Source organism: Dermacentor albipictus, chromosome 5 (assembly GCF_038994185.2).
Source record: "Dermacentor albipictus isolate Rhodes 1998 colony chromosome 5, USDA_Dalb.pri_finalv2, whole genome shotgun sequence".
NCBI classification, from domain to species: Eukaryota; Metazoa; Arthropoda; class Arachnida; order Ixodida; family Ixodidae; genus Dermacentor; species Dermacentor albipictus.
In genome coordinates, this window is record NC_091825.1 from 94,080,322 (window position 1) to 94,107,589 (window position 27,268).

Consider the following 27,268-nt stretch of genomic DNA (forward strand, 5'->3'; position numbering starts at 1 on the left):
TGGCCACTCTGGGTAATGTACAGGCCAGTACAGAATTATTCTGCTGCTTTTACTATATCACTGAAATTGCCGATATTGCCCTGCTTATATTTCGCTGCATACATTTGGTCCTGTCCTATGCCATGTTTTCTTCTCACCAATTTCATGCTGCATCTTCCTATTCTAAAGCTGCATATTTGTTTGCAAGCACCAGCCTAAATTCGTCTGCTTTTACCCTTGCTGCATCTCGGTTGGCCTGTTTCTTCTCGACTAATTTTGCGTTTTCTCTTGTCAAAATGTGAGCGATCCTAAACCTCACTAACCTATGATCACTGCCCTTTATGTACCTAACACTTCACTGACAATTAACGTGTGGCCCTCGCTCCCCAGCAGCTGTGGAGAACCTGACCAAGGCGACGGTCAGACCTGCGACACAGCAGAGGGTGCTAAGAATCTCTGTATTCGGACAGGCCACCACTGGAAACTGAACCTGGCAACGTTTAACATGCAAACCCTCTCGAGGCTAGCTTCGCAGGGCATTTTGAGAAATTATCAGGCATTGCCTGGGATATTCTGGGCTTTAGTGAAGTTAGAACTGGTGAGGCTTATACAGTTCTGACCAACAGCCACGTCCTCTGCTACAGGGGTCTCCCAGGTAAGAGAGATTACAGGGTAGGATTTCTAGTTCATAAGGACATAGGGGGCAACATTGATTAATTCTATTGCATTAGAGAGAGGATAGCAGTCATCGTAATAAAGTTGAACAGGAGATATAGATTAAAGGTAGTACAAGCTTACACTCCAACCTCCAGTCGTGACGATGAAGAAAGAAGTTTTGTGAAGATGTTGAATTATCAATGAGAAAGCTTCAAGCTAGGTATACTGTAGTCATTGGCAACTTCAATGCCAAAGTGGGAAAAAGCATGCTGGGGAACAAGCAATTGGCAACCACAGCATTGATTCTAGGAACAGTAGAAGAGAGTTGTTGGTAGAATAGGCTCCGAATAGGCTCCCACGTTGGGGATCAATGTGGAAACAGCAGTTTTATACACACTTTGATGCAAATGGTTCCATTGCCTGTCTAGAAAAAATGTGCGTGAATTGCAAGTTTAAAACCATCTCTGTGGGCCCCCTTAAGCTCCTAGAGGATATTTGAGGTTCATCAAATTATGGTTGACTTGCGCTGTACTGTTGCATTCTGTGCAGTTTTTCTTGTTTTCCCAATCTGAAACTCAATTTTCTTTTCTCCTTCAGTACTTCTAATGTGGCTTCTTTCTTTCATCTTATACAGACGACAATTCCATCTGCATAACAGTTATTTCAACCAGGAATGCATCGCTAAATGTAAGTTTCTAACTACAACAATGATAAACCACGGAATTACCATTCCTTGGTAACTCTGAGTTTCTGTCACATTAACTGCTTTAAGTTGCTTCTTTCGTACCTTGCTTCATACAAGCCTACATCATTTAGTTAACGAGACTAGTTAAAAACCTTTGAGAAGCCCTGTTGTCATTCTGTAACATCCAGTTTTCCCAGAACGACAACAACCGGAATGACAATGCAACCGAGCAAATAAACTGTCAGTGTGTTTGCCTGCTGTGTCTCCTCATGCAGGAAGTTCAGCACATTTGGGCAATTTCTCATCCCCAAAGCATCACATAACGTGTTACTAGTGCCAAATGCTTGGACAAAGAGACATTTTTAAAGCAAGGTTAATCTTTTTCTGTGTATTCCCCAGTCACTGCACTCTGCAGAACAGAGCAATGATGTCCAACAGCATTAATTCATTTATTGACCTAAGTTTCGTATGTACAGCCAAGAGTGAGTGAAAGCAGCACTCGACACACCTACAGCGCAGGTCTACAATGTGTTTTCAAGGGTGCTCAAAGAGCTGTTCACTTCCTTGCCGTCTTAGGTGGTACCCATGACTGAATTTTGGGCCGAACGGTGCTGTACGGCATGTAGGCGTCCTTGGTTCCGGTCATGTTCTCAGTGTGTGGGGCAAGCCACTTGTACTGCGGAGGAGGAGCCTTGGTAGGCGGTAAGTCGGTCATGTAGTGCAGCCAGCCATGCCTGCAGGGAGCAAACGATGATACTGGCAAGCACTTTCCGAGTTTAAATGGACAGATACCACTGTCCTGCCAGCATGCCAGAGCGCTCATCCGAAAAAGATAAACAAGTCCGTGTGTCAATAATATAGCATCTTAGAATTGGAGACTTATATATTTTGGCCACTCAGCTGCACTGTGTCAGCCACTCTTGGGTACAGAGGACAAACAGAGAGTTAGAACTGAGTCAACCATAGGTAGCATTGGGTTGTGCATTGGGTACATCACCATGGTGAAAATGAAAAGCTCTATGAAAACAAGAACATGGAGAACTCCTCACAACTCCTAAATGATGGGCAAAGTGGCCAGAATCTGCAGCAAATGGTGCATGTTAAGATGCAAAGCCTGCGGGCAAAGGGAAGCCGCCTGTACCGCGGAGGTGGGCTGAACATAGCTGTTCTTCCATTTTTGTTTCCAGAGAAGGACTTAGCCAGACAGCTCATTAACAGAAATAAGCTCCCCGTAGAGCATGGCAGTTTTATCTAAGTCTAGATCTTGCTCCGCTCTGGCAATGTTTTGTGGCAGCAGTGCAGCACTGAGGGCATCCATACACAGTTTTAAGAAGAGAATGCGCATACCAAAAAAATATCCTTTACAAATTTATACTCGCTTCCCAGAGAAATTACTGCACGTTTAACATTTCAAATGGTAGGCTTTCTATTTCGCTACAAGATAGGAGGTATACGAAACACGGTAGATAGCCCCTTTAACCTGCGATGTTTCTTATTTTTAATATGACTACCTGAAAACGTGTCGCCATCACCCCTGTAAGCTGATCCACAATGTTCCTCCACTCAGCACTCCACCTCGACTCAAGAATGCTGATGACAGTGCCAGCCCTACACAGAAGTGGTCACTGTGTGCTTCATTGACACTCCACAGCAGTTCTCAAGCATAGCGTCTTCATGAGTAGATGGGCAGCACTGTGCTCTACTCAGTGGAGCATAGGAAGTGCTTCGAGTTGAGAATTATTTGAGAACACAGGGGTTAATCTCTCCACTTTCATTTCAAATAGAACAAGAAGTTGGGTTAAGGTGCTTGCTGAGCAGCTGACACTCAGACGATGACAAAGACAGTAAAGATAAACCTGAATTTATATAATGCATTAAATCATTACCTCGACGGCACTTCACAACTTCTGTAATATAATTTTTTGATGAGGCCCGAGGAGGGATTCATTTGATGTGTAAATACAGAGTAAAGTTTAGTCGAAGTGTAGAGGCAGCAAAGGTAGCTCAATCGATATACACCCCTGACTCAGCACTAACACTGTTGACAGAGAACTCGCGTCGCAAATGACATGTGCCAACAATGTTACCGTGCTTTAACCGCACCAGTGGGCATGCCTAAAACGTTGTGCTGTTCTTACCACTCGGCCGGCACTTGGCTGCCATCGTAGTCAAAGAAGTAATGGTCAGCGTACTCCACATAGCGGTTGCGCCCTGTAGAGCAGAAGTGAACAGAGTTACTTCAAGAGAACTTTGCCAGCGAAAATCTTCAGTAAGCGAATCCCACCAAAGAAATATCTGTTGTCCTCGTAGTACTTATTCCCATACTTGTCAACGCCAATCAGCGTCCCCATTCGTAAGTCGTCCATCCTGGTAGAGCAAAAAAAGAAAAGGGAAGAAAAAAATAGAAACATGGACGAGGTTGCCATGAAGACGTAGGAATGAAAAACATTCATGACGCTGCCATAATATAATCATGTACGCGTTTCACAAAGAAACAACTAGGTATGTATAACGGAGTAACGTAAGCGATTGTGTTCAAGCATGAGACGATTAGGGCTTTGCCGCAACGCCGGTGACTTGCATTTGCAACTCTTACGACACCTGAGGCTTCTACACCCTCGGTCAAAAATCAAATGGGGCTTGAGACTGCATTATCGATTCTTAGTGCTTCAGTGATATAAATCACCACGCGAATCTGCCTGCAAACAGTACGAGCGTGTGCTGCGATCGAAAGCAGACGGGTTTTCCAACCATGATTTATGAAACATTATTTCCACAATCGTCAGTCACCAAAGTGCAATATTACTACTTTATGCTTTTCTAAGCGAACGCCAATGGTCGCATCAGCAGCCGGCAACAAACGAAACTCGTGTTCTTGACCTTCGTGCGTACCAAGTCGGAAGAGAGCATATTCAAACATGTCTAGCAATCGCGTCTTACCTCCAAAGCTTGAATGCGGATTTCATATAACCACCGTTATGCTTAATCATAACCATGAGCCGCTGAATCTTGTCAAAACCGAAAAATGAAGCCATCGTCGGTGCAGTCAATCGTCAACGCAACTACTTCGGCCCGACAGCCAAACAAGCAGCCATAAGCGGCGAACTCGGCTATGCTGTGAACTTCGATAGCCTCATAAGCGCACTAACTAGCCACTATTATTTTGCAGTACAGTCATTAAAAAAGTAACATAAATCGTTGTTGTAATATTTCAGACTGTAATATATAAAGTAAAGTGACATCTAAATGCGGAAATCTGTCCCGCTTTTGACTTCGAAACTAGCAACGTGAAACAGCATTGATTGCGTGGTTCGGTATGTGGTTCGTTCGGTTCGTTCAGCAATTTCGGAGTTTTGATACGTTTTTAGCGAGTTCTGTGCGTGAATTGATGTATTTAAAGGAGTGTATGTGTGTATGTTGTGAAGACAATTGAGACACGCTTTGTCTAACAAGTACAAAGCCCCACACTCGCAGTCGCGACGCAGTACCTTACAATGAACTTCACAAGTTGTGTTGAACTGCTGCACGACGATTCCGACAACGTTCCCTGCTGCGAGCACGGACCTGGGCTGCTTTTTAGACGACTAGGAATTTCCTGCAAAAATGACGGGCGCGTTTTCTACGCCTGCTCCGCGTGTCGGCGGCGTAAGGACTGCCCATTTTTCGTTTGGAAGGAGCAAGCTTCGCGGTGCAACTCCAATTGGAACGTTGTGAAACGGCGCGTCTTGCCCGATTTGACGCACCGTCAGCTGCACGACAGGTTTCTGGAGCTGCTGAAATGCAAGCCGTGCGAGCGACACTTCTGCTGCCGCAAGCTGCTGTCGAAGAAGGACGCGAGAAAACACCACTTCGAGCACTCCTTCACCAACCCGGTTTCGGACGACGACTTGCGGCGGCCCAGCCGGCTCCTGCACGCCGACGTGAACAACGCAACCAAAGCTCAGTACTTCTTCTCCGACTCCAGCACCCGTTTCGTCGTCGACACGCTAGCGCGATTGAACTTCGATCGCGTCCTGTGCATTGGGACGCCAACTCTACACGAACACCTCAGGGAGCGCCGTCCCGACATGAAAAGCCTGCTTCTGGACATCGAGCAAGCGTACGAGCAGTTCTACGGTCCCGACGAGTTCTGCTGGTTCAACATGTTCAACAACTTTCACTTTCGCGGTGAGCAGTCGGAGACGGTGGTCAGGCAGAGACTGGCTACCGGTAACCGGTGCGCCCTCGTCGTCGATCCTCCGTTCGGCGGCCTCGTCGACGCCGTCGCGAGCACGCTGGACCGGATCACCGAGCAGGCGGCTGCTCTGGGCTGCGAGCTGAACGTGTTCTGGTTCTTCCCGTATTTCAACGAGAAGCGCATCGTGACGGCCCTGCCTCGACTGCGCATGCTCGACTACGCCGTCGACTACGAGAACCACGCGACATTTAACGGAGCCCACGGCAAGCGGGCCAAGGGTTCGCCCGTGCGAATATTCACCGACGCACCCTTGGGACAGATACCGCTTCCGGAAAGCGGGTACGCGTTCTGCGCGCAGTGCGACCGTTGGGTAGCTCGTCACAACAAACACTGTGCCGTGTGCAACGACTGCCCTTCTAAAGACGGCGGTCCGTACAGGCACTGCGAACGGTGTGGCGTGTGCGTAAAGCAGGCAAACGAGCACTGCCCAGTGTGCAAAAAGTGCCTCCCGCCCGGTCACGACTGCCACTCGAAAGGCGTCACTTGCTTCGCTTGCAAGCAGCCCGGCCACAAAAGCACGGAGTGCGCACAAAGACTCACTGTAGATAGTAAGAATTCGAAAAGGAAAATCAGTGGCGACATTTCTCAACGCAAGAAACAAAAATAGCGACGATAGTGTTTTTCATGGGGAGGTAGCGGGAGTCATTTCATTATGCACCGCAAAGACCGAATAATAAATGCATTGACAATAACACCTACTGGGACACATATCATGAATGTAATGCGCCACCATAGGTCGGCAGGACAAGCAGATGTTCACTCATACTCGCGCACCAATATTTTAACAGGCTATGTACTTGCACTCATTGGTACACACTCTGGTTCATATTCGCTTCCATTCACACTTATCGGCACCCACTCGCGCTCGTAATAAGCTTGCCTACTTGCCACCACTCGCCAACACATACACCTATGTCCACTCACACTCGTTGACAGTCACTCACGTCCATTCAAAATCGTCAACTTTCATGTGCAGTAACATTAACCAGCATTCACTCACATCTCACACCCTTCGTCACTCACTAGTGCCCTATGAAAGCCTGTGAAATGAATCTGGAGCAGGGGCTCCAGAAGTGTATTTTGAGTGGTAGCAGGAGGCGGAGCTTATTTCACGTACCTACAGAAGCTTTTTTAAAAAATTTATTTTGAAACCAAGGCTTAAATTACCATATTAGAGGGGAGCTGACTGTCAGGACTGTGGTAATCGCTGCCCCATGCCGCCTCGGTTCCGGTGCCCCTTCTCTGGTACGAGTACAAGTCTGCGCACTCACGAGTATGCCAACCTATGCATGCCGCTGACTCTGGCCATTACCAGTAACATTACAGCAACACCCATCTTTTCATATTTTTTTCCCTTTTCAACGCAGTGTTTAAAAAAAAAAAGAACTGGTCATTTTATAGCGACTCTAAGTACATTGTGTTTCAATATAAACACACTGACCAGGTGGAGCTATCAGGTGGACAAATTTGGGGTAGCTGCCTCACTGAAGCTGGAACATGTCCACCTACTGCAGCATAAAACAGGAATGGCAGCTACGGTTCATATCATGTTGAATATTTACACATAAACTTGCTTGCAGATGTGAATTGCATCATGCTGCTTAACAAAATGAAAGGTACCGTCGGCTTGATCATGTCCAAAGAGCACTAATGCTTTCGAGTTTTTGCTGCTGGCAGTATAAACATTACTATAAGTTGCAGTGCTGATAAATTAAAGCCACACTTACTGCACGAGAAGGCTTGGCTAGTCGGAAAAGAAAAAAAATCCAGCCCTTCCACTCTGTGAAGCACGAGCAGCAAAGCTGTGGTGTTTGACCTCAATCGGCAAATCTATGTATATACAGGTATTATTATTATGATTATTGAAGGACAGACAACGAATACATCTTTTGATTGCGGAGCGATTTATTCTTTTATGAAGTAGTGATGTGTGCAAGTGCTGCCGCATGGCAGACAGGAATTTCACAATATTTACAACTTCACTATGAACTACGTAATTACAAAAAGTAGAAACTCGGCGTAATGTTAGAGTCGTCTTAGCAGCCAATTGTCAAATAATTTGTATAGGGATAGTTTCGATAAAACGAGTTAAGCCATAGACAGCCATGTATTTGCAGCAGACGAAAAGTCTAACGTTTACAACTTTACTGTGAAATAACTTACAAGTAAATGAAACTTGGCGAAGTGATAGAGTCGTCTTAGTGGCATATTTCAACATGATTTGTTTCGAGATAGTTTCAATAAAGAGTTACAGCCATTTTCTGTAACCATACTGTCTCTGTACACAGTAATTTATTTATGACAAGAAACTCATCGTAATGATGGGGTTGTCTTAGTGGCCAATTTTAAAATTTTTCCCACGACACCTACATTAGATTGAGAGCTACAGAGCATTTGCAAGAAACTGGAGGGAAAGAGAAGAAACTTTTGTTTAGGTAGCCGGCAAATTGGTGGGGGGGGCAACCCCACCTACAAGCGGCCAGAAGCTTTTGAGCTTTGGTGGCAGCCTCGGCCTGTTGGATGGTTGAGTTTTTTTTTTCAGAGGCCAAGCTGAACAGCATGGTCTCCCACTGCTTCCCATCCTTAATTTTTCGGCCCTGTCTGTACCAGAGGACAGGCCCAGATAACGTGGTCTAGGTCCGTCCTTGACAAAATTTACATTTGGCCGAATATTGTTCTGGATGATAGCGATAAGTCACCGGATTTGGATACGTATTGGTCTGAAGGAGGTGCCAGGCCACTGCCTGCTGCTTGTTAAGTGATGGAGCTGAAAATCTTTTCATGTTAATGTGACATGTAGATGGACAGATATCAACCACTGCCGGTGGGTAGCTATAGCTTCGCTGCAAAAAGAAGTCCAAAATGGGCTGCAACACTTTCCTAAAGTTTCCAACTCTCTGTGATCGTGTGGGTTTTTAGTCTGTTTGGGCCTAATTAATCATTTATGTATGAGCATAATTTGAAGTAAATTTACTTCGTAAAGGACAACATAGCATTCTAAAGTAAAATTAGGCAGCCCGGCAAGTTTTGAAGACATTTCCTCCTGCAAAGCACAAAATGCCTTGACAATTTACTGGGGTCTCAAGCACAGTGCTGCTTATGAAACGCCCAAAGAGGTCTATGGACCATGTTAGAGGTACCTATGTTTTATGACAGCTCAATTCGTTATTAATAAGCGTTGCTTTAAGTAAGCAAGTAAACGTCTATACATAGCCCAAATGACAAGCGCAGCAATTATGTCTATTTCTCTAGCAGGCAATGGCACAGGCTGGCAAGTGTTACGTGTCCGTGTGTTCACCAGGATCTCCCAGCTTGAAACGAGGTACAGCATTGCTGTGCTGTTAGCTACAGCTGCATTTAGGCACAAGGCAAATATTTAACACTTGTACACTGAGTCACTCACATATACAAGTTCCAACTTGAGTTGCTTTATTTTTCTTTGGTTTTCAACATTGAACAACAGAATGGGTGCATGCTGTTGCTAGCATACTTGCAAGAGGTACAACCATCTCGCCCAAACAGCTAGCCGAGTCAATTTATGCCTTTACATACATGGCCACGATGTGACAAATCATGACAGACTGGAATAAACAGTTAAATGATTCATTCAGCAAAATAAATGCAAGCATACATAAATGCATGTAATGCACAAAAGAGAAACAGTAGATTTCTGCTAATTTGATTGCAGTTAATAAAATTTGTCGATGAAAGGGCAACTATACAATGAAATATTGCATGGCGTAAAATGCATCGCTTTAAAATGGATATAGAGCAGCGCTTGTGCAAAGCCCTACATTTTAGAAGTGTAAGCTTGTAGAAACAGGCGCACCCAACACCAAAACTGGCCAAAGGCTCTGCCTTTGCCACTCATAGAAAATGAGTGCTATTTAGGGCTGTTAATAAGAAAGACAATTACCAGCCCTGCAGCTTTGCCAAAGTTGTTTCAATAGTACATACTACTCACTTTTAACTCATTTAGCCAAAGTCAAATATCATTGTCATTGGTCTCGAATTCCATCCTGACCAAAGGTCCTGGCTGGGCCAAGATTTGCTGCTTTGACCTTTGGCAGGCAACTTGACTTGCTAAGCATGCATACACCTGACCCCAATAACATCAGCTTTGAAGGCAAGAGGAAACAGTAATGTGTTGACACACCATCTCCTCCCAAAATCGCCTATTCCCAGCTTGTCCTTGGCCAAGTTTCAGGTGAGAACAGCTCACAATAAATTGCTGTATTTACCTAACTGTAGCATATACCTTCCAAGAAAATAGGTGCAAAAGTTGCCGGCAAGCTACACCCAGGTATGAAACTGAAACTGCGTTCATAGACTTCTTTTCTGCCGCTTTTAATTTGACCGAAAGAATAATTACATCGAGTCCAAAAGTCCAGGAGAACGAAGGGAAGTTGAACGTAGCATGAACATATGGGGGGGGGGGCAAGGAAAAATATGCACAGTGGTATTAAAACACGTGGTTAACACAGAATGGTAAACCTGACCTCCAGTGATTCAGTCATGACAACTGCAGTGCTCCATTATTATAATAGTGAAAATAATAATTCAGCTGTTTTAGGAAAGACTAGCCAATACATAGGTGATGAAAGAGATACACAGAGGAGTCTACAGATATCGCACAAAAAAGAACCTGTGACATTAAAGTCCACTGTTTCTACGTCCCTATGTTAGATGATACCGCCATTGTTCAAAAAATAAATGCTGTAATCACAATGTCCCAATAACACTAAAACAAAATGGGCACCAAACATACCATGTTGAAGTACAGCTATTTATCGAGACGTGGACACGTAGAAGTGCATATGTACACCATGGAAGTGGTAAATGGTGGTCACAAATTGTGACTAAATATCACAAAAACATTGACAACCTTAAATAAAAGCTGTTTTTCTCAAAGACAAAGAAAAAGACAGCAAAAGTTTTGTACAGTCAACACCTGATTTTTCGGACACCTTCGCAGACCCAAGAAACCTTCGCCGTCCGATTTTTCGGCCCTTTTGTCATGACTGCAGGTCAGAAACGGCACTAATTAAAGCCACCACTGGCGCAATTTTGCAGCTACTTCGACGTTTGCTACCAAGCTTCTTGCTGTTCAGTGCCGTGTTTTTCATAGAAACGATTCGCCGCTGTTAGCAAAAGGGCCGACTCCGCCTTTTTAATCCTCGCCAATGGCTTCGAAGCTCAAAGCGTTGCACAAGGCTGGTTTTCAAAAGTCTGCTTCGCCCCAATACAGCAATGTTACGCAGTGTAGCATGTGCGAAGTATTGCGGTGAAGCATACCATGAGTGGGAAGGGGCAATTGTCAGGGAAGACTATGTATTCCTTAATTATATACGCGTGTACTCGCCGTCTTCTATTACAGTACGAGCACCGTACTAAATACGGAATTTACCCCTATATACCCCTAAAGTCTACTGGCAGGCCTTTTGAGCTATTTCGGACGTGCCTGTGGCATTTGGTGCCCTTCTGAGCAGTAAACGGCCCACATTCAATTTTTCATACGGCCCGACTTTCCGGATGTTTTCGCGGCCTCTAGGGAGTACAAAAAATCTGCCGTTGACTGTAAGCCCAAAAATTATGACCACCACAGCAAACTCTACACCGACATTTCCATCTTGATTGCTGGATGGGGGTTGTAGTCGCAAAGCTCAAAATCTGAAGACTTGAAATCAAAGATGTCGGTTACGTCACGCTTGATCAGAAGCTTTGGGAAAGGTCGTGGTTCTCGTTCAAGCTGTAAATTTCGGACCAAAATCAATTACACTGAGTCTCACACAATATAGATCAAGTTGCATAAAAACACAGAAAAAAACTTCAGATAACCAGAAAACACTACTACTTAAAATTAGACTAGGCAGCCCGGAGGGCTGCTACTTCTGATGCCAATGGTGTTCAGGCATGTATGTACATATACACCAAAAACAAAAGCAATGGAGGCAAAGTGTTCCACAACAATGGACTTCAAGTATCCTTCTGTTGCACGATAGTTGTCAGCAAAAATGTTCAAGAAAGTGTGTTATGAAGAGTACATTGCCACCGACATTGTTACACCATGAGATAAAGTAAACACAGGTGCACATGGCATTAAGAGCCTGCCATTGTGTTAAAAGGCAGAATTGCAAGATCACATCACTAGCACTGTAGCTTGCATGCTGATGTCGCAGCACAATATGTCGGCAGAAGTCGTCTGTTCAAGGGCGCAGTAACCATTAAAATAACTTTGTGAAATAAGTAGTACAAAATCTCAGTAGTGCTGATATGTAAAGCCAAACAGCATGCCACGGGCTCAGGAGAATATACGATACAAATTTCAATAAGGTCTGTAGATATTGAAAGATCACCGATATTGGCCTTAGGAGGTCATCAGCAGCAGTTGCACAAATTCAGGTGGATGTTAAATGTGAAAGCATCTGTGTACTTAGATTTATGTGCATGCTGAAGAATCCTAGGTGGTCAGAATTAACCTGAGCAGTCAAAATGTGCATTTTATGTGCTAAACCTGATCATTAATGTAATTAACCAAGCGCTTTAAACCCTATTTGTGGTTCAGTTGGCTCAACTACAAACACCAGTAAAATTTGGCAGTCATGACCTGATTAAACATTCAAGGCCAGTCCATTTGACTTATGGTCTGAAATTCAGTTGCAATTACTCAATCTTTTTTCTTTAAAATTGACATCTAAGATGCCAGTCGGCGACACTGCCACACAAAGCAGTCATGATGAAAGCACAAGATGCAATATATATATATATATATATATATATGCTGAGAAACTTCTTTATTCTTGAAGATTTCGGGCTACAATGACACAATGACAATGAAGTCGCAGCTGGGATGATGATATGTGCAGATATGATAATGACATGAATCGATGATGATATGTACAGATGAGATGTGAATACTTTGCTCACAATATATATATATATATATATATATATATATATATATATATATGAACGAGAAGAAAAGGGGTTAACCGATGGGCCTGAAAATGGCGCCGCAATAGCTCAATTGGTAGAGCATCACATGCGTAATGCGAGGATGTGGGATCGTTCCTCACCTGCGGCAAGTTTTTTCATCCACTTTAAATTCCATTTTTTTAACATTTCTTTAATTCAATTAGCCAGTACAAGTAATTTCCCCTGTGTTCTCCTTGGTCTCTTTGTTGGCTTCGTATGATATGATTAATAAAATCGGGCCTGTCGGTTAACCCCCTTTCTTCTCATTCATTACATAACAAGGGTCTCGAATCTGGCAACATTGATGCCTTCAGGTAGCATGTGTGGTTTTATTGACCAGTTGCCTTCACCCAAAAAGATCACATGACACCTGCGACAGAAAAGATGTTCCGCATGCGCCGCTAAGGTTTGCGAGTGGTGGTGCTGGCTAACATTCCCCAGGTTAGTCCTAGTAGTAAAACAAATACCCCAGAAAGTGGACGGAAAAACACTGCCGTGGTAACTCAATTGCTAGCGCATCGCACGAGACGTGAGATTGTTCTCCACCTGCAGCAAGTTGTTTTTTTAATCCATTTTCAATACCATTCATTTATCATTCTTCTAATTCAATTAGACAGTATAAGTAATTTCCCGTGTTCTTGGTGTCTTTGTTTGTTGGCTTCTTATGATATGTATGTGGATTCCAAGGGAAGGGAAGCGTAGCAGGGGACGGCAGAAAGTTAGGTGGGCGGATGAGATTAAGAAATTTGCAGGGACGGCATGGCCACAATTAGTACATGACCGGGGTTGTTGGAGAAATATGGGAGAGGCCTTTGCCCTGCAGTGGGCGTAACCAGGCTGATGATGATGATATGTATGTGTGTGTGTGATCGGTACAGTGGCACCACGCGGGAGCAGTATTGCAAATATCGAAACTGTAGGAGTGTTACCTGTTTCTTGAGGGCGTCAACATGGTTGAGATAGATGTGTGCATCACCAAGTGTGTGCACAAACTCACTGGCCCGCTTCCCAGTCACCTTGGCCATCATGTGCGTTAGCAGAGCATAACTGGCAATGTTAAATGGCACGCCCAATCCCTGAAAGGATTTCACGGATGAGATCACTAACTGCACTATACAAAGTCAGTCAGTGTTCTGCAAATAAAAGAACAAGTTGTGTTGGAAGTTACATTTTCTTTTTGGCATCGCTACCCGGTCTTGTCGGTATGCATTGGCAATGAAAGTGTAGGCATAAATATTTATTTGCCTGAAATTCACATTTGACATGTTTTAAGTCTACAAACATGTCCTAAGAGTCACTCTGATGATTCAAATGTGATCCACCTTTCTCTGCCAGCCAAGCTGACTATTCTGTGCAAGAAAAAAAAAACTGATTCTGCCCTTGCACCATGAATCAATTGAATCAAATCATGAATCAAATCATGAATCAAATGAACAAGTGAAGTACAATGTTGTCTCCTACTATGAGCTTGAACAATGCTTCCACAGAACATAGATTGAAAGTAGCGAATGGCCACAGTGCCAAAAACTTATTGAGAACTGGCCCGTGTTATGTCAAATCAAGGACTACTGCGTAAGCAACAGGCTGTGTTGTTAAACTGAGGACAAATGTGCAGTGCACTGTAACTGCTAGGGCAGAAGCTACGTACATCCAAATCAAGGAGACACCCGCCGTGGTAGCTTCGGTGTTGTGCTGCTAATACCGAGGATGCAGGATTCAATCCCGGCCATGGCAGCGGCATTTCGATGGGGTGAAATGCAAAAATGTCCGTGTACCGTGCAATGGGTGCACATTAAAGAACCCCAGGAGGTCAAAATCAACCCGGACTCCCTCACTATGGCACACCTCATATGCATGTCCTGGTTTTGGCATGTAAAACACCAGCATATAATTAATTTTACTTTTAAATTGAGGACACCTCTTTTAAAGCAAAGCTTTTATTGCCTATCTCTCCCCAAGTTTGGCATGGGAGTGTTTCGCGCCAAGTAGATGACGGAGCAGTCTCGAGACAGGCAGACTGGCTTACATGTACTGGCATTATATAGAATTTGGTGACCAGCTCTGTTCTCTATGGAATTAAGCAATGAAACAAGAATGGCAACAAAATATCCTCACTGCAACAAATATCAGCTTCAAGTGCACAATTTTTTTCATTAAAGGGAGCTTTCTTTGTATGCTTCCCCAGGGTTTCCTAATCTCATTGAGCAAGCTGGGTCAATCCTGAGCAAGCTGGGTGCAAGGAAAACTTAGCCTATCCCAGAGACTGCGTAATCCAGAGTCATGTGGCCACATGGGTGGGGAGAGTGTGGATAAGGCTAAACATACATATAAAAAACCCACATTGTGGGAATGTGTGCCATCTGCACCTCTGTCATAGGACCAAAGTGCATTCTTTTAAAACAGTCAAGCAGCAAATAAGCTACTCACAAGGTTGGCACGTATTCACTATGGTGCAAAATAGAGTGCAGAACATGAACACTTACCGCAAAGCCAAAAACAAAATTTATGCGATGGGAGAGGAACATGAATAGTTCCTTGGGAGCAGTTGGAAATAAATTGAAATTGCAACTATCGTGTGCTTTAACGCATAGAATCTAATTGAGCATTTTAATAAAGTGCCGCATGACGTAAATTTGAACAAAGGCAGTGGGTCTGCAGCAATGTTTTTTTTTTCCCCCAGAAAAAGAGCACATATTTGAGGGGGGGGGGAGGTGGTACACTAAAAGTACGAATGATTCTTTGCTTCGAAGAGAGTCACAGTTGCAAAACCCAGCTGGTATGACCCAACTCAGAGCTGCAGGTCTGTTGGCTATATAACTTCCCATACTTTTCAGCCTGTGCCCTGCATTTGTCCTAGAGAGGCACGCCGATAGAGGAAGAAGGTACATTTAGTCCAGCTTACTGCCAGAGAGAAGCAACCTCTGCTGACTCCTGTGTGATCGTTCTATTATTATTTTTTATTTTTTCGAATTAGTCTTGGATATGGTTTCTGGTTACAATTTGACCACGTGGTTAGATCAGAGGCTGTCATGCTGTTTAGCTTGTGATGTTTTGTGAAGGAAGGAATGAAAAGAGGGCACATAAATAGAGAACATACCACATCAGCCGAGCGCTGATAGAGTTGACAAGACAGCTCGTCCTCACTGACGTAGAACTGCGCTAGGCAATGGCACGGAGGCAGTGCCATCTTGCTCAGATCTGTTTGCAAAAGAAAGTTTGTCACACAGCTTACCAAAACACAAGCTAATAGGCTGGATGTTGTAAACAACATAGCGTTAGGATACAAAAGGTAAGCATTAAAATGCATTACAGTAGTTGCATACCTCATTTTCTTTGTAATTATTGCTGCACTAGACATTCGAAAATATGTTTCGCCCAGAGTACCTTTTCCACAAATGTCCGCCCCCAAATATAGGAGTATTCATGCTTTCAACAAAATTTGCATTACTTCCCGCTGTCAATGCTGGCAAGTGCCACCTTGTGGATGCTACATGGGCGTGCAGCATCCATATTGGATGTCTGCATTTGCAGTGCCTGCAACATGCTTCGTCCTGTTGCGCTCGTCGTGTCGTCTTCTCTGTCTGTGTCCGTGCTATTTTGCGCTAGTCTTTTGAATAATGATGCTTACACACTTTATGCAGAAAAAAACAGCAACCGAACTTGATGCGACATGAGTACAGAGTAGCTCCGCCAAGACTTCTTGACATTGAAGTGTTGAGTCCCTAGCCTGTAGCTGATATTTTAGTTGAGATTAAGAAGTGGAACTAGACAAGTTGTGTAATGTACAGCATAGCTAACCGGTGGTCTAAAACAGTGACAGAATGGAACTTTTCAGGAATGCGCATGCACCGTCAATGGCGGCCGCAAGGTAGTATGGGAAGCCGGAGCGCCAGTCACCGCGGCCCCCGGAGCCTCGCCTATTCACTTTGCCTGCAGCACGCGAGCCGTGTGCAGCGCGGCACTCCGTTATTCCACACTGCCTTGTGCCTAACCACCTGCAGAGGGAGCAGGCAAACAGGCGAGTCTCTGGCGGCTAGCGCTCTGGCTTCCCATAGTGCCTTGTGGCTGCCACTGCGCGCGCATTTCTGAAAAGGTCTATTGGTAACCATGGCACGGGAGACGCAGCCGAGTATTAGGTGATGTGATGAGATTAGAAACCTTTAAAACACAAAATGTAGTCAGCTGATGCAATACTCCACGGAAGCAGAAGCTCTCGTAACCAAGATTCCTAGAACCAAAGTAGAAGTGTGCCGATAGACAACATAATGAAGTTGTAACAATAGAATAGTCAATATCAGCAGGAACTATTGGAACTTTTCATGGAAGCAGACTTCTGTTAATCCAGTGAGACCCCTATGCAAACTGTCAGGCCAGACTTCTACGATGGGTCATCCATAGGGACTGCCAAGGACTGGCTCAATTTATGTGACATTACTAGCGGAAGGATAAAGACAAAGTTAAGACTTTGCGGCTGTACTTCAGAAGTAGTGCAAAGCTATGGCATGAAGTGGTGAGGTATTCACCCTGCTGTCAGCATAAAATAAGCTGGTGCTGCTGATGCTAACGTAACAGTGCTTTTCAATTAAAGGCCTTCTCTCAACCTAAAACGGCAGCTTCTACTTTGACAAATAGACAGAATGTCAGTCTCACACTCTGTGAGCACACCCCAAATTCTAAAGCAAAAATTGGAGTTTATATTGTAGAGTGGAGCTGGCTCAGATGTTGCTTCACTGCTTTGCAGGAGGAACGTACCTGCTGGGTTCCAAGAACAAAGAATCATTCTGCGATCATCTGGATTGTTCTTGATGGTGCTGATGAGGTTTGTAATTTGGTCCACACCTTCTCTTCCATAGTCAGTTCTCATATCTCTGTATAGAGCACCAAAATGTCTCCACTGAAATCCATATACTGGACCAAGGTCACCTACAACATGAGATGTCATGTTTAATTAGACGTCAGTCATTGCAGACTTGTACAATCAAAAACACATCTTAACCTTACACGGCACTGCATTCTTTCAGTTGTAGGCAAAGTCAAAAAGTCGCAGTTTCACCCCAAAGGCGAAGCATTGATTGCGATAGCAAATTCGACACCCATTCTCATCCCTAGCCCTCTATCAAGGCCGCTCACAGGTCGACATAGCCGAAGACTTCTGTGTGAAGACTGCGGGCAGTGTGGTCACCATCAGTGGCGAAATTCTGGGTGAGGTTCCTGCGACACGCTTCCCGGAATTGAATGTGTCCTTCTCACTTGAGGAATTGGACGCTGCTCTGGCCTCATGCAGGCGCTCATCGTCGCCAGGACCAGACGGCATCACCTACGCTGCTTTATGCCACCTAGGTGAAGATGGCCGAAGCAGACTTCTGGAATGTGTGGGGGTTCCACTCTGCGTGCGGCTAGGGCTGAAGGCGAGCTCCGGATCTAGCCCCACGCAGTCGCTCCGTGGTACTCCCAACCCGTAGCGCGGGAATCGCGGCTACGCCGGGTTCGGACGAATAAGGCAAACAGCGGTGTCAACGGTAACAACGTTTATTGCTAAAAGCAATATCAAACACTCGCAGAGGGACGTCCTCTCAGTAAAAGTAGGAAAAGGCTTGCCTCGTTGTCTGGGTGGGTCAGACAAACGAGGTCACTCACGGGATCCGGCAGGTGCAGTCCAGGTAGTCCAAGGCGTCGGCGTCCCAAGAGAGCGAGTCTCCCCCGGTAGCGCGCTTTTATACCCTTTTACCTTTTTGCGAGGGGAAGTCCTCCTCGCCCGCCGGAAACGTTTCCCTTTTCCGTGAGCCGCGTAGGAGAAGGGGAGTACGCGCGTCCTCAGGGCGACGAAGAGAGAGAGGGCGCGTAGTGCCTCTCTCCCCTTGTCAACTGCCGCGCGACCCGTCGCCGCGTGCGAGCGGGTTGTCCGTGACGGCGCCTCGTCGCCACGTGCGAACCGCGTGGACAGCGTCCGTGATGGCGGACCGCGTCCGTGACGGCGCCTCGTCGCCACGTGCGAACGGGTCGCCGCGGGTACGCGGGAGGAAATGGAGGCGAGTGCTCCCCACAAATGTTATAACCAGTCATGGACTGATGGCGTCGTTCCTGAGCGGTGGAAGTCCAGCCGCTTGATACCACTCCTGAAGCCTGGAAAGTCGCCACTTGACCTAGCGTCCTACCGACCCATTGCGCTGTCCAGCTGTGTTGGGAAGGTCATGGAAAGAATGATTCTCACCCGCCTAGAATGGTATCTTGAGCGCCACAACGTATACCCCGATGCCATGGCTGGTTTTAGAAGAGGCCGTTCCTCTATTGACAACGTCATCGATCTAGTCACCTCTGTACAACAAGAAAAACACCACAAGCGTATACTGGTTGCACTATTCCTCGACGTGAAAAGCGCCTACGACAATGTAACGCATGAAGCCATCCTTGATGCCCTGGAAAATAATGGAATTGGTGGACGCATGTTTCGGTGGATTCGGAGCTATCTATTCAAAAGATCCTTCTTTGTGCACTGTGCAGATGGCCGAACTACTGACCATTACACTTATCGTGGCGTCCCTCAGGGTGGGGTTCTTAGCCCCACTTTGTTCAACCTTGCAATCCTTGGCCTTGCCGACGTTCTACCGCATACAGTAAACCTCTCAATATATGCTGACGACGTATGCATATGGGCCTCGGCAGTTACACGTCTCCAGGTGCGTGCACGGCTCCAAAAAGCAGTGACTCTAACATCATCGTACCTGCGTGCGCAAGGCCTAAGCATTTCGACCGAGAAGTGCGCCTTAGTCGCCTTTACCCACAAGCCCATGACCTGGTACCCCATTTCTATTGACCACCAACCAATTTCGTACGCAAAAACTCACCGATTCCTAGGCGTTATTATAGACAGAGACCTTTCATGGAGCCCCCACATCTCATACTTGAAGAAGAGGCTTACTTCTATCTCCCATATACTAAGGTTTCTTGCCGGTAAAACGTGGGGCACATCCGTGGCATCTATGCTTCAACTATACAGGACGCTCTTCCTAGGATACTTGCGATACAGCACACCAGTGCTGTCCAATGCTAACAAAACTAGCATCCATGTCCTACAGAGCATTCAAGGCCAAGCCCTTCGAACATGTCTGGGGCTACCTCGAAATGCTTCAACCGTGGCAACAATTGCCCTCGCGAGAGACAACCTAATAAGGACCTATATAGATATCGACACACTACGGGCGCATGTTCGCCATATATCCAGAGTCCCTGACCACCATCTCGCTCACTTGCCTGAGAAAAGACCCAAGGCAGCGTTCTCCAGATCGATTGCGGCTAACCGGCACTCTTTGTCTTTGAGGCACTCACCCGCAACAAGAACGCCATCCCCTATGTGGTGCTTGAAGAAGCCTCCTGTGTACCTTGCTGTTCCAGGAATAGTGAAGAAAGCTAGCCTGACCACCGCGGCTCTCAAGCAGACCACATTGGAACTTCTACATTTTTCATATGCTAACCGAATTCATGTTTACACGGATGGTTCCGTGTCCGAAAATTCTACGGGCACCGTTGTTCTACCATCTCAATCGGTCGTCATCAAGTTCAAAACTTCTCACGTAACGACATCTACAGGTTCTGAACTGGCCGCTCTTCGCGCTGCTGTCGAATACATTGAAAAAGAACCGCCCAACAAATGGGCAATATTTTGTGACTCGAAAGCAGCCCTCCAGAGCTTGCGAAGCGTACGACGTGGTAATTATGAACAGCTGGTGTCACAAATCAACGAAACCTGCCATTGCGCATCTGAACGAGGACATGACATCATATTTCAGTGGCTGCCGGGACACTGTGGCATCGTTGGTAATCACCTCGCCGATGACGCTGCCCGACGTGCCCAGGCTGGCTCACCGACAGTCCTTATTCCTTTATCCAGAGTCGACGCTGCAAGAGAGCTTCGCAGTCTTGCTCGTGCAATCACGTTAGGTTGCTGGCATACACCACAGAACTCTAAGTGTCGTTTACACAGTCTCGACCCATCAACAAAACTTACATTACCAGCGAACCTTCCACGACGTGACGCAACACTGCTGTGTCGGCTGTGGGTAGGAGTAGCTTTCACCAACTCCTACAGCTACCGCATTGGAATGGCGGATTCACCAATGTGCGCTAAGTGCAAGTGTGAAGAGACCATCAGTCACCTTCTGTGCCACTGTTCTCGCTTCGATAATCAACGTGAGACTCTCCAGTGTGCATTAAATAGACTGGATGACAGGCCATTCACGGAAGCGAAAATCTTGGGAGCCTGGCCTCACAGCTCATTGGCCCAAAAAGCAGTTAGAGCGCTTTTTCGCTACCTGAAGGCAACGGACTTGAGTGCCCGACTATAGACAACCTACACTTAAGTTCTCTCTCTTCCTCTTTCACTCCCCATTCCCCTCCCCACGCGTAGGGTAGCAAACTGGACTCAGTCTAGTTAACCTCCCTGCCTTTCCGTCTTCCCTTCTCTCTCTCTCTCTCGCGATAGCAAATTAGTGGACAGCTATACGAAGTAAGGATAGTAGTTTTATCGGCCATATAAACTTGTAAACATAGGCACACTAACCAAATTACCAACCGTGCTGTCACACACGCACAAGCAAACTCACTGTCAAAACACTGGCGTGAGGAAATGTGGCAACAGCAGCCAATGAAGTGAGATTCGTGCTGTCTATCGCTTCAACAAAAAGTAAGCGCCGAGGGCACACGACACACACAAAGCTACGAGCTGCTGCCGCACCTAGACTGTGCCCTCAACGCAGATGGTTTTCAAGATATGGCCAGGCGACCGTGTGCAACCGCCACATGGGCAGTTGCAGCCGGAGTAGAACGCCGCCCCCCTCCCCCCATCGGTGCCTCGCACACGACGGGAAATTGCGCGCTTCCTGCCCACTTTTATCTCTTTGGCGTGGGCAAGACTGAGCCACGATTGTCAACGCCCCTCACACGCTTTCACTAGCACATACAATGTAGGGTGTGCAGCGACGGTGTTATATCCCTTGGACTTTATACGGAACCACATGGCGACAGTGATGCCCATGCCGACGGCGGAAATGCGCTTCGAGGGTTCATATAATTGCCATCGCAACAGAAAATATATTTTTATTTTATTTTTGGAAACTAGAAGTAAAATCAAACCAAGTGATTTCAACTTAAAAGCTGTGATGGTAGAGTTCACAAGCAACCAGGCACACCATCCCTGTCACCACTACAGAACTTAAAGGGTCCCTGAAACAGTTTGGACAAATTGTGTAGTCGTGTAGGGTACAGCTACAGTAAAACATTAGCACCACAATTTAGATGAAGTGTCTTATATTAAGCAAGCCAACAATTAAAAGTTACCCTCTCATCTAGCCATGCTTTTTCTCCTCAACTCATTCGCTGAGTGATCGGGGCTAAGCTCCGCCCTCAGTGGCTCTGCGTCATGGTGTGACATCATGTCTATTTCTGGCTGTCTTGGAGCCAGCATGCGAAGCCTCTCCAACCTCTCCGCCAGCTGCGTGGCAGATGTTGACCCGTGAGACCTATCCAAGCAGCGTGCATTGCGACGTTCCATCGCAGCGGCGAGCGTGTCCAGTGACCGAATATGCACAAACTGCAGGCAAGCTGGTCATTTCAACGAATGGGCAGAGGCACAAACTGAAGCCCCTTTATACTACTACTGCTATGATGAAGGGGTTTTAGTGTAAATGTGAGTGGCCTGCATGGTGCAGCCACCTGGTGGCGCAGCACTTAACCAGCCAAACGGAACTACTATTGCTGTAACCAAGTGTAGAACATTTTAAACATTAAAAAGGATGTGTTCATGATTACGTTCCTGCTGAAAATTTATGCCAGCAGCAAAGTAGAATGCACTTGGTTACTGCTCTATTAGGTCTGTGCGTTTGTCTGGCTGAGCTCTGTGCCACCAGGTGGCTGCACCGTGCAGACCACTCTGTACCTCCCATTTGTACCTTCGCTCATAGCGGTAAAATGCCCAGTCCACTTGCTTGTGGGTTTACCCGTAGACCAAACATGCTAAAGCTCTCTATTGTGATAATAATCCTCCAGCGTGAAGTGACAGCCGCAAATGTGTAGATTGTGGCACCAATCAGATACTGACGGTTTGATGCGCTGCAGCCACTCTGCTCGTCTGCTGCCTTGCGGAGGCACACAATGTTGCAGCTTGACATATCGCTGCTCACTACCTTTGCAGCCCACAACGCAACAAAGGTGAACCATGGTGCTCGCCAAAAGAAAGCTCGAGACAAACACTGAACATGCAGCTCACGCCAAGACGAAGCACATTATAATTATAACACAAGCAGACCATACTTGCTGTGTGCCGGAAGTGCTTCAGTGTAGCGATAAATTGTCATTGTGTATTCTTTTTTTTTACTTTATTTTTATAGAAACAAATTAACTAACATTCCAACTATTACGAACACTTGTTCATCATAAAGTTGAAAAATTATTGATGATGCGACCTGGGTAGCCAGTGGGATAGCTCGGTCAACTGACATCAGTTGGGTTGGGTGACTAAAGAACACAGGGGTAGCAATGCACATTTTTAAAACCTTACAATAAATTACACGCTTTATGCAGAGTGCTTAAATGTTTCACTTAATGATCAGAAGGGCCTACCATAATGACTCAGTACGTTTGTACAAAATAATCGAAATTGTTTCAGGGTCCCTTTAACTCAGTAGTACGTGTTGCTGGGCTAGTCAGCTCCCACTGAAGAATTCCACACAACAAAATTTATGGCTCCTTAGCACAAAATGGAGGCAGAAAGGAGGAAGGGACAAGAGGGCACAAATTGTTCGGAACTTAACTCCTCTTCTTCTTGTCAACAAAGCATCCTATGATAGCATATTGAGTTCAGATGGTTGTGCTATCTCTAATTGTTAAGTTCAGGCAACTAAGGCCTTGTTCAGTAACATATGATCTTAAAAATATGGAATACATATAGGACTTGACCTAATTAAGATTCTTTTACTGGAATGAGGCTCTGAACTTACAGGTTTGACCTACACTCAGTTGACTTATAGACAAATAAATACAGTAGCTTTACCTGTTATTCTTCCCTACTCAAATGGATGTCTAATGCGGGAACACTCTTGTTAGGCAACTGCAGATCCAATTCGAATGAAATTTGTTGCATGTAACAGAGGAGTTCAGGATAGTAACTGTTGTAAGCACAATATTGATCTGGCCCAGAAGGCCTGGAGCAAACTGAAACACAAAAAATGTTGCAGAACATACCTTCCTCTCGCTCAGTGAAGCCAAGGCTGTCCAAGAACTGCCTGGAGCCATTGCCATCCCAAATATGCACGCCATTCTTTGAGAGCTCGTTGGCATCAGTAGACCCCCTTAGAAACCAAAGCAACTCCTCAACCACCCCACGCCAGAATACCCGTTTGGTGGTGAGAAGTGGCATCGTGCCTTGGGAAAAGGATAGAGAGTTTAGATGCTTAGAACACAGTGGAAAGAAAACTATGCAGCCTCCAATGATTCCATGAACTGTGTCCAGTAATGCTCTAAGCGCTCTGCTGTATGCCTCATTTCACTGATGCAGAATCTACATAAAGCATGTTTCACACGAAAGTATCTTCTGCTGTGCCTTTTTGGAGCTATGATCAGTCTCTCCATCCCCTGTTCACACATGAAGATCGCAGCTGCTATGACTTTTGTACTTGTGAGATATCAAGTAGAACATAAATTCTTGTTGGTGAAGGCCTATTCGGTTTGCTTGAACGAAAACAAAATAAAAGAAGTTTAAAACTGTTTTCATTATGTAAGCTTTTGAATATTTCAAAATGTCACACAATCAGAACAAGAAAATCAACAACCAGGTGGTTGTGACGTGCTTGACCCACCAATATGTTATCGTTTCGCAGCTTACACTGTACAAACTGTCTTGCAGGAAAGATCAGCACTTCTAAACATTCAAAACTCACACACACTCACAAACTCACAAACTCACACACAGCAAATAGGCTGACAGCCTATTTGCTGCACCTGTAATGTTTGACTTGCAAGATCACAAGCAATATTACACCACATAAAATGGAGTTAATACTGCTTGCCTGCAATGAAAGCAGCAATTCCCTGTACCCATAATTGAACAAAAGAAGCCCTCATGAAGGCACAAGGCTTAAAGCATGCACAAGTCTAACTTTCCCACAGTGTCTCTTCAGTGGCTTTGTAGACAAGAACCTGCCACAACTCTGGGGATTCTTCAACTGTAGATTACAGTCAGGCTTCAGTACTGATGGCAGTAGCTCCTTTGTTCTTTCCACTGCACTACATGCCATTCTTACTGCCAGTCATGGCAAATTGTGTGCCACTCACCTTTTGTCTTGATTGCTGACATGTTTTCCTCTAAGGAGCATTAAACATTGCTCAAGCAATGGTGCAAGTTTCTGCAAGTTGCTTTAATGTGTCACCTGAGCACCGGCAAGGCCCTAAGGGACTTGGAAAAAGCTAAGAACACTCTAAGCACCAGGAAGATATTACAAGATGCTACAAAACTGTCTGAAATATGGTTAACACCGTAAGGGACCTTAACGACCCCAGCTCGTCATGAGCGGTCATCACTTTTCGGCATGGGCCGAAAAGTGATGACCGCCACTTTCCAAATGACTTTTGACTAAACGACTTCGTCAAAATGTATTTTGCCATTTACAACATAAATGGAAGTAGCCGTTTTGAATTCCGTGCCATTACTGAATACAATTTTTTCACACAAGATCACAGCTGGTGTTCCTTGAGCGCTGAAGTCACTCTGCATGAGATTTTACCATGCTTTCAAACGAACTTGACATCATCTGTCCAGCGCACTACTGCAGTAAATCGCCACCTGCCAGATGATGATAGTGGGAATAATGAGGATGTCGACTTAAATTCTTCAAGCGAAGTCAGTGACAACACTCTAGGCAACACTAACTCCAAATACAATGAAAGTACGGATGAGACGGTCACCAAGCCCTGTGCCGAGGTCTGTGTTTTGAGTACCACCACAACACTGGTAGCCTCCAGTACAGATGGCATCAGTTGTGTAACAGTGGATTATATACACTGTTCAGTGCTGTTCAAACCAATCTTTTCTCTTTCATGTAGTTCCCGGAGTTAAGTGGGCCATACATAATAGCAAATAAATGATTCTTCTTTGCCATACAATGTTTCCAGAATTAATCTTGTATTTTAAACATACTGTAAGCACTACAAAAAGCTGTATTTACTGCAAAATGTGCATGTGAAAATGAATGTAACTAAAATGTGAAAGAAAAAAGAAAGGCCTCCTCTAGAGCATGTCACTTGCACAATGACACAATAATATGCAGAGCAATGAAACCAGCATTTTTTCTGAATGTGCACCAGAAGCTTCTATTCTGAAGGACATACCATTTGCGAGGGAATACCTGCACTGTCGGCCAAACACCGACAGTGTCCCCGTTCCGGTCCTGTCGCTTTTGCGCTTTCCATTTTGCAAGATATCCCTCAAGAGGTTGAGATACTGGTATTCACCATGGCTGTAAAATGGACAAATTCGATTAACACAACGATGTCATTTATAATAATAATAATAATAATAGTTTGTGTACCATAAGCGCCGAGAAAACGTTCAATTTCACCACAGCCTGCGCGTTACATGCAAAAAATCTACAGATGCGCTTCAGTAGATCCAGGAAATCCTGGGAATTATTGCTTATAAAAATTTCAGCGATTACTCGTTCAGTTCGCTTTAGAATGGCGCGGATGCGAGATCTTGATATAGAGTGTCGATTTTGCTCACATGGAGCTTCCTACAAAAATAACTTTAGTCGGAAACTACGTTTGCATAGTCCGTCGGACCCGCAGCTCAGATGATGCATGCAGTATTATCCATCAGCACGACCAAAAACAGCAAGACACGTCGTCGCACGCTTTCATTTTTCTTGCGCTCCGTTTTTGCTTTCATCATCCCTACCGAATATCGTGCAAGCACGAACAATGTTTTTGGCGCAGCGCAAGCGCGCTGAAAACAATGCAGAGAAAAAAAAAAAGAAAACGCTCCGACGACAAGTTACGACGAAAGTACAGTGCACTTACGCCTGCGCCTTGACTTCGACATCATTCGTTTCTGCGGCAATCTTGTCACCGCTCATGTTACCGGTGGTAGTTATAGCTGCGCCTGGAGGTGTTGCACCTTTCCCGCGCTTTTTGAGAAGGCAGCTGCTCACGCATACGGCTTCGGCTTGATCGTGATCGGCTGTTGCGCGTGCTCTTTTTGTGATCTTGGAGGGAAGTTATCCTCCGTGTCAATATTGGCCGAAATATTGAAGTGCAAGACTGGCGCGACTGAACAGAGGCAATGAGGAAGGCCAAGTGACAGTCCGGTGCACTCGTTAGAATCAACCAAACGGGAGAAAGCGTAGTCAAATGAAAGCAGCGCATCTTGAAACGTAAAAGTAATACCATCTTTGGCTATTTAATTTTTTTCTACCTATGAATGCCTAGAATCCTACCAATGTGACATTTCTGTCAACGTTTTGTGGATCTCAAGATGTGCGTGTGTGTGTGTGTGTGTGTGTGTGTGTGTGTGTGTGCGCGCGCGCGCGCGTTCTTTTTTTAAATATGTGGTTTCTTTTATAGTCTCCTACATAACTTCTGTGCCTGCCGGATGACCTAAACGACGTTTGAACTACAACCACTATAGCGGTGGCGCCACTTACGTAGGGTGATTTCGAACACAATCTTACGTTTTTGTGCTCGCTGCTGAC

The 27,268-nt window shown here is 45.4% G+C and overlaps 3 protein-coding genes across 4 annotated transcripts; 1 reads left to right on the top strand and 2 right to left on the bottom strand.

Moving 5' to 3' along the window:
• Nucleotides 1-1,751: 1,751 nt before the first annotated feature.
• ND-B17.2 (NADH dehydrogenase (ubiquinone) B17.2 subunit) lies at nucleotides 1,752-4,444 on the bottom strand. The gene is made up of 4 exons (XM_065425621.1): nucleotides 4,262-4,444; nucleotides 3,606-3,688; nucleotides 3,460-3,532; nucleotides 1,752-2,055 (listed from the first exon to the last, which is right to left on the bottom strand). The coding sequence occupies exons 1-4, from the start codon at nucleotides 4,354-4,356 to the stop codon at nucleotides 1,878-1,880; spliced, it is 429 nt and encodes a 142-aa protein (XP_065281693.1). The 5' UTR covers nucleotides 4,357-4,444; the 3' UTR covers nucleotides 1,752-1,877.
• Nucleotides 4,445-4,598: 154 nt separating this feature from the next.
• Nucleotides 4,599-6,252, top strand: LOC135897052 (rRNA N(6)-adenosine-methyltransferase ZCCHC4). The gene has a single exon (XM_065425619.1). The coding sequence runs from the start codon at nucleotides 4,816-4,818 to the stop codon at nucleotides 6,163-6,165; it is 1,350 nt and encodes a 449-aa protein (XP_065281691.1). The 5' UTR covers nucleotides 4,599-4,815; the 3' UTR covers nucleotides 6,166-6,252.
• Nucleotides 6,253-8,964: 2,712 nt separating this feature from the next.
• On the bottom strand, nucleotides 8,965-27,066 carry Ts (Thymidylate synthase). Of its 2 annotated transcripts, XM_065425641.1 has the most exons (7): nucleotides 26,598-27,062; nucleotides 25,911-26,038; nucleotides 23,769-23,948; nucleotides 17,286-17,456; nucleotides 15,631-15,731; nucleotides 13,463-13,609; nucleotides 8,965-11,307 (listed from the first exon to the last, which is right to left on the bottom strand). In XM_065425641.1, exons 1-7 carry the CDS (start codon nucleotides 26,651-26,653, stop codon nucleotides 11,170-11,172), a joined length of 921 nt encoding a protein of 306 aa, XP_065281713.1. In that variant the 5' UTR covers nucleotides 26,654-27,062; the 3' UTR covers nucleotides 8,965-11,169. The 2 variants fall into 2 exon arrangements, with proteins under 2 accessions (XP_065281713.1, XP_065281714.1); XM_065425642.1 differs by lacking the exon at nucleotides 23,769-23,948 and having other exon boundaries at nucleotides 26,598-27,066.
• Nucleotides 27,067-27,268: the final 202 nt, after the last annotated feature.

Bases quoted from the DNA above. Each gene is read 5' to 3' on its own strand.
- ND-B17.2 (XM_065425621.1), bottom strand. From the start codon at position 4,356: ATGGCTTCATTTTTCGGTTTTGACAAGATTCAGCGGCTCATGGTTATG. The intron at 3,533-3,605 runs GTGGGATTCGCT...TCTGCTCTACAG, and splicing joins GGACAACAGATATTTCTTTG to GGCGCAACCGCTATGTGGAG. The intron at 2,056-3,459 runs GTAAGAACAGCA...TGCTCCCTGCAG, and splicing joins AGCCAAGTGCCGGCCGAGTG to GCATGGCTGGCTGCACTACA.
- LOC135897052 (XM_065425619.1), top strand. From the start codon at position 4,816: ATGAACTTCACAAGTTGTGTTGAACTGCTGCACGACGATTCCGACAAC.
- Ts (XM_065425641.1), bottom strand. From the start codon at position 26,653: ATGAGCGGTGACAAGATTGCCGCAGAAACGAATGATGTCGAAGTCAAG. The intron at 26,039-26,597 runs GTAAGTGCACTG...TCCATTTTACAG, and splicing joins GTCGAAGTCAAGGCGCAGGC to CCATGGTGAATACCAGTATC. The intron at 11,308-13,462 runs GTAACACTCCTA...CGAAATTTACAG, and splicing joins TTGACGCCCTCAAGAAACAG to CTTGAACGAGAACCACGACC.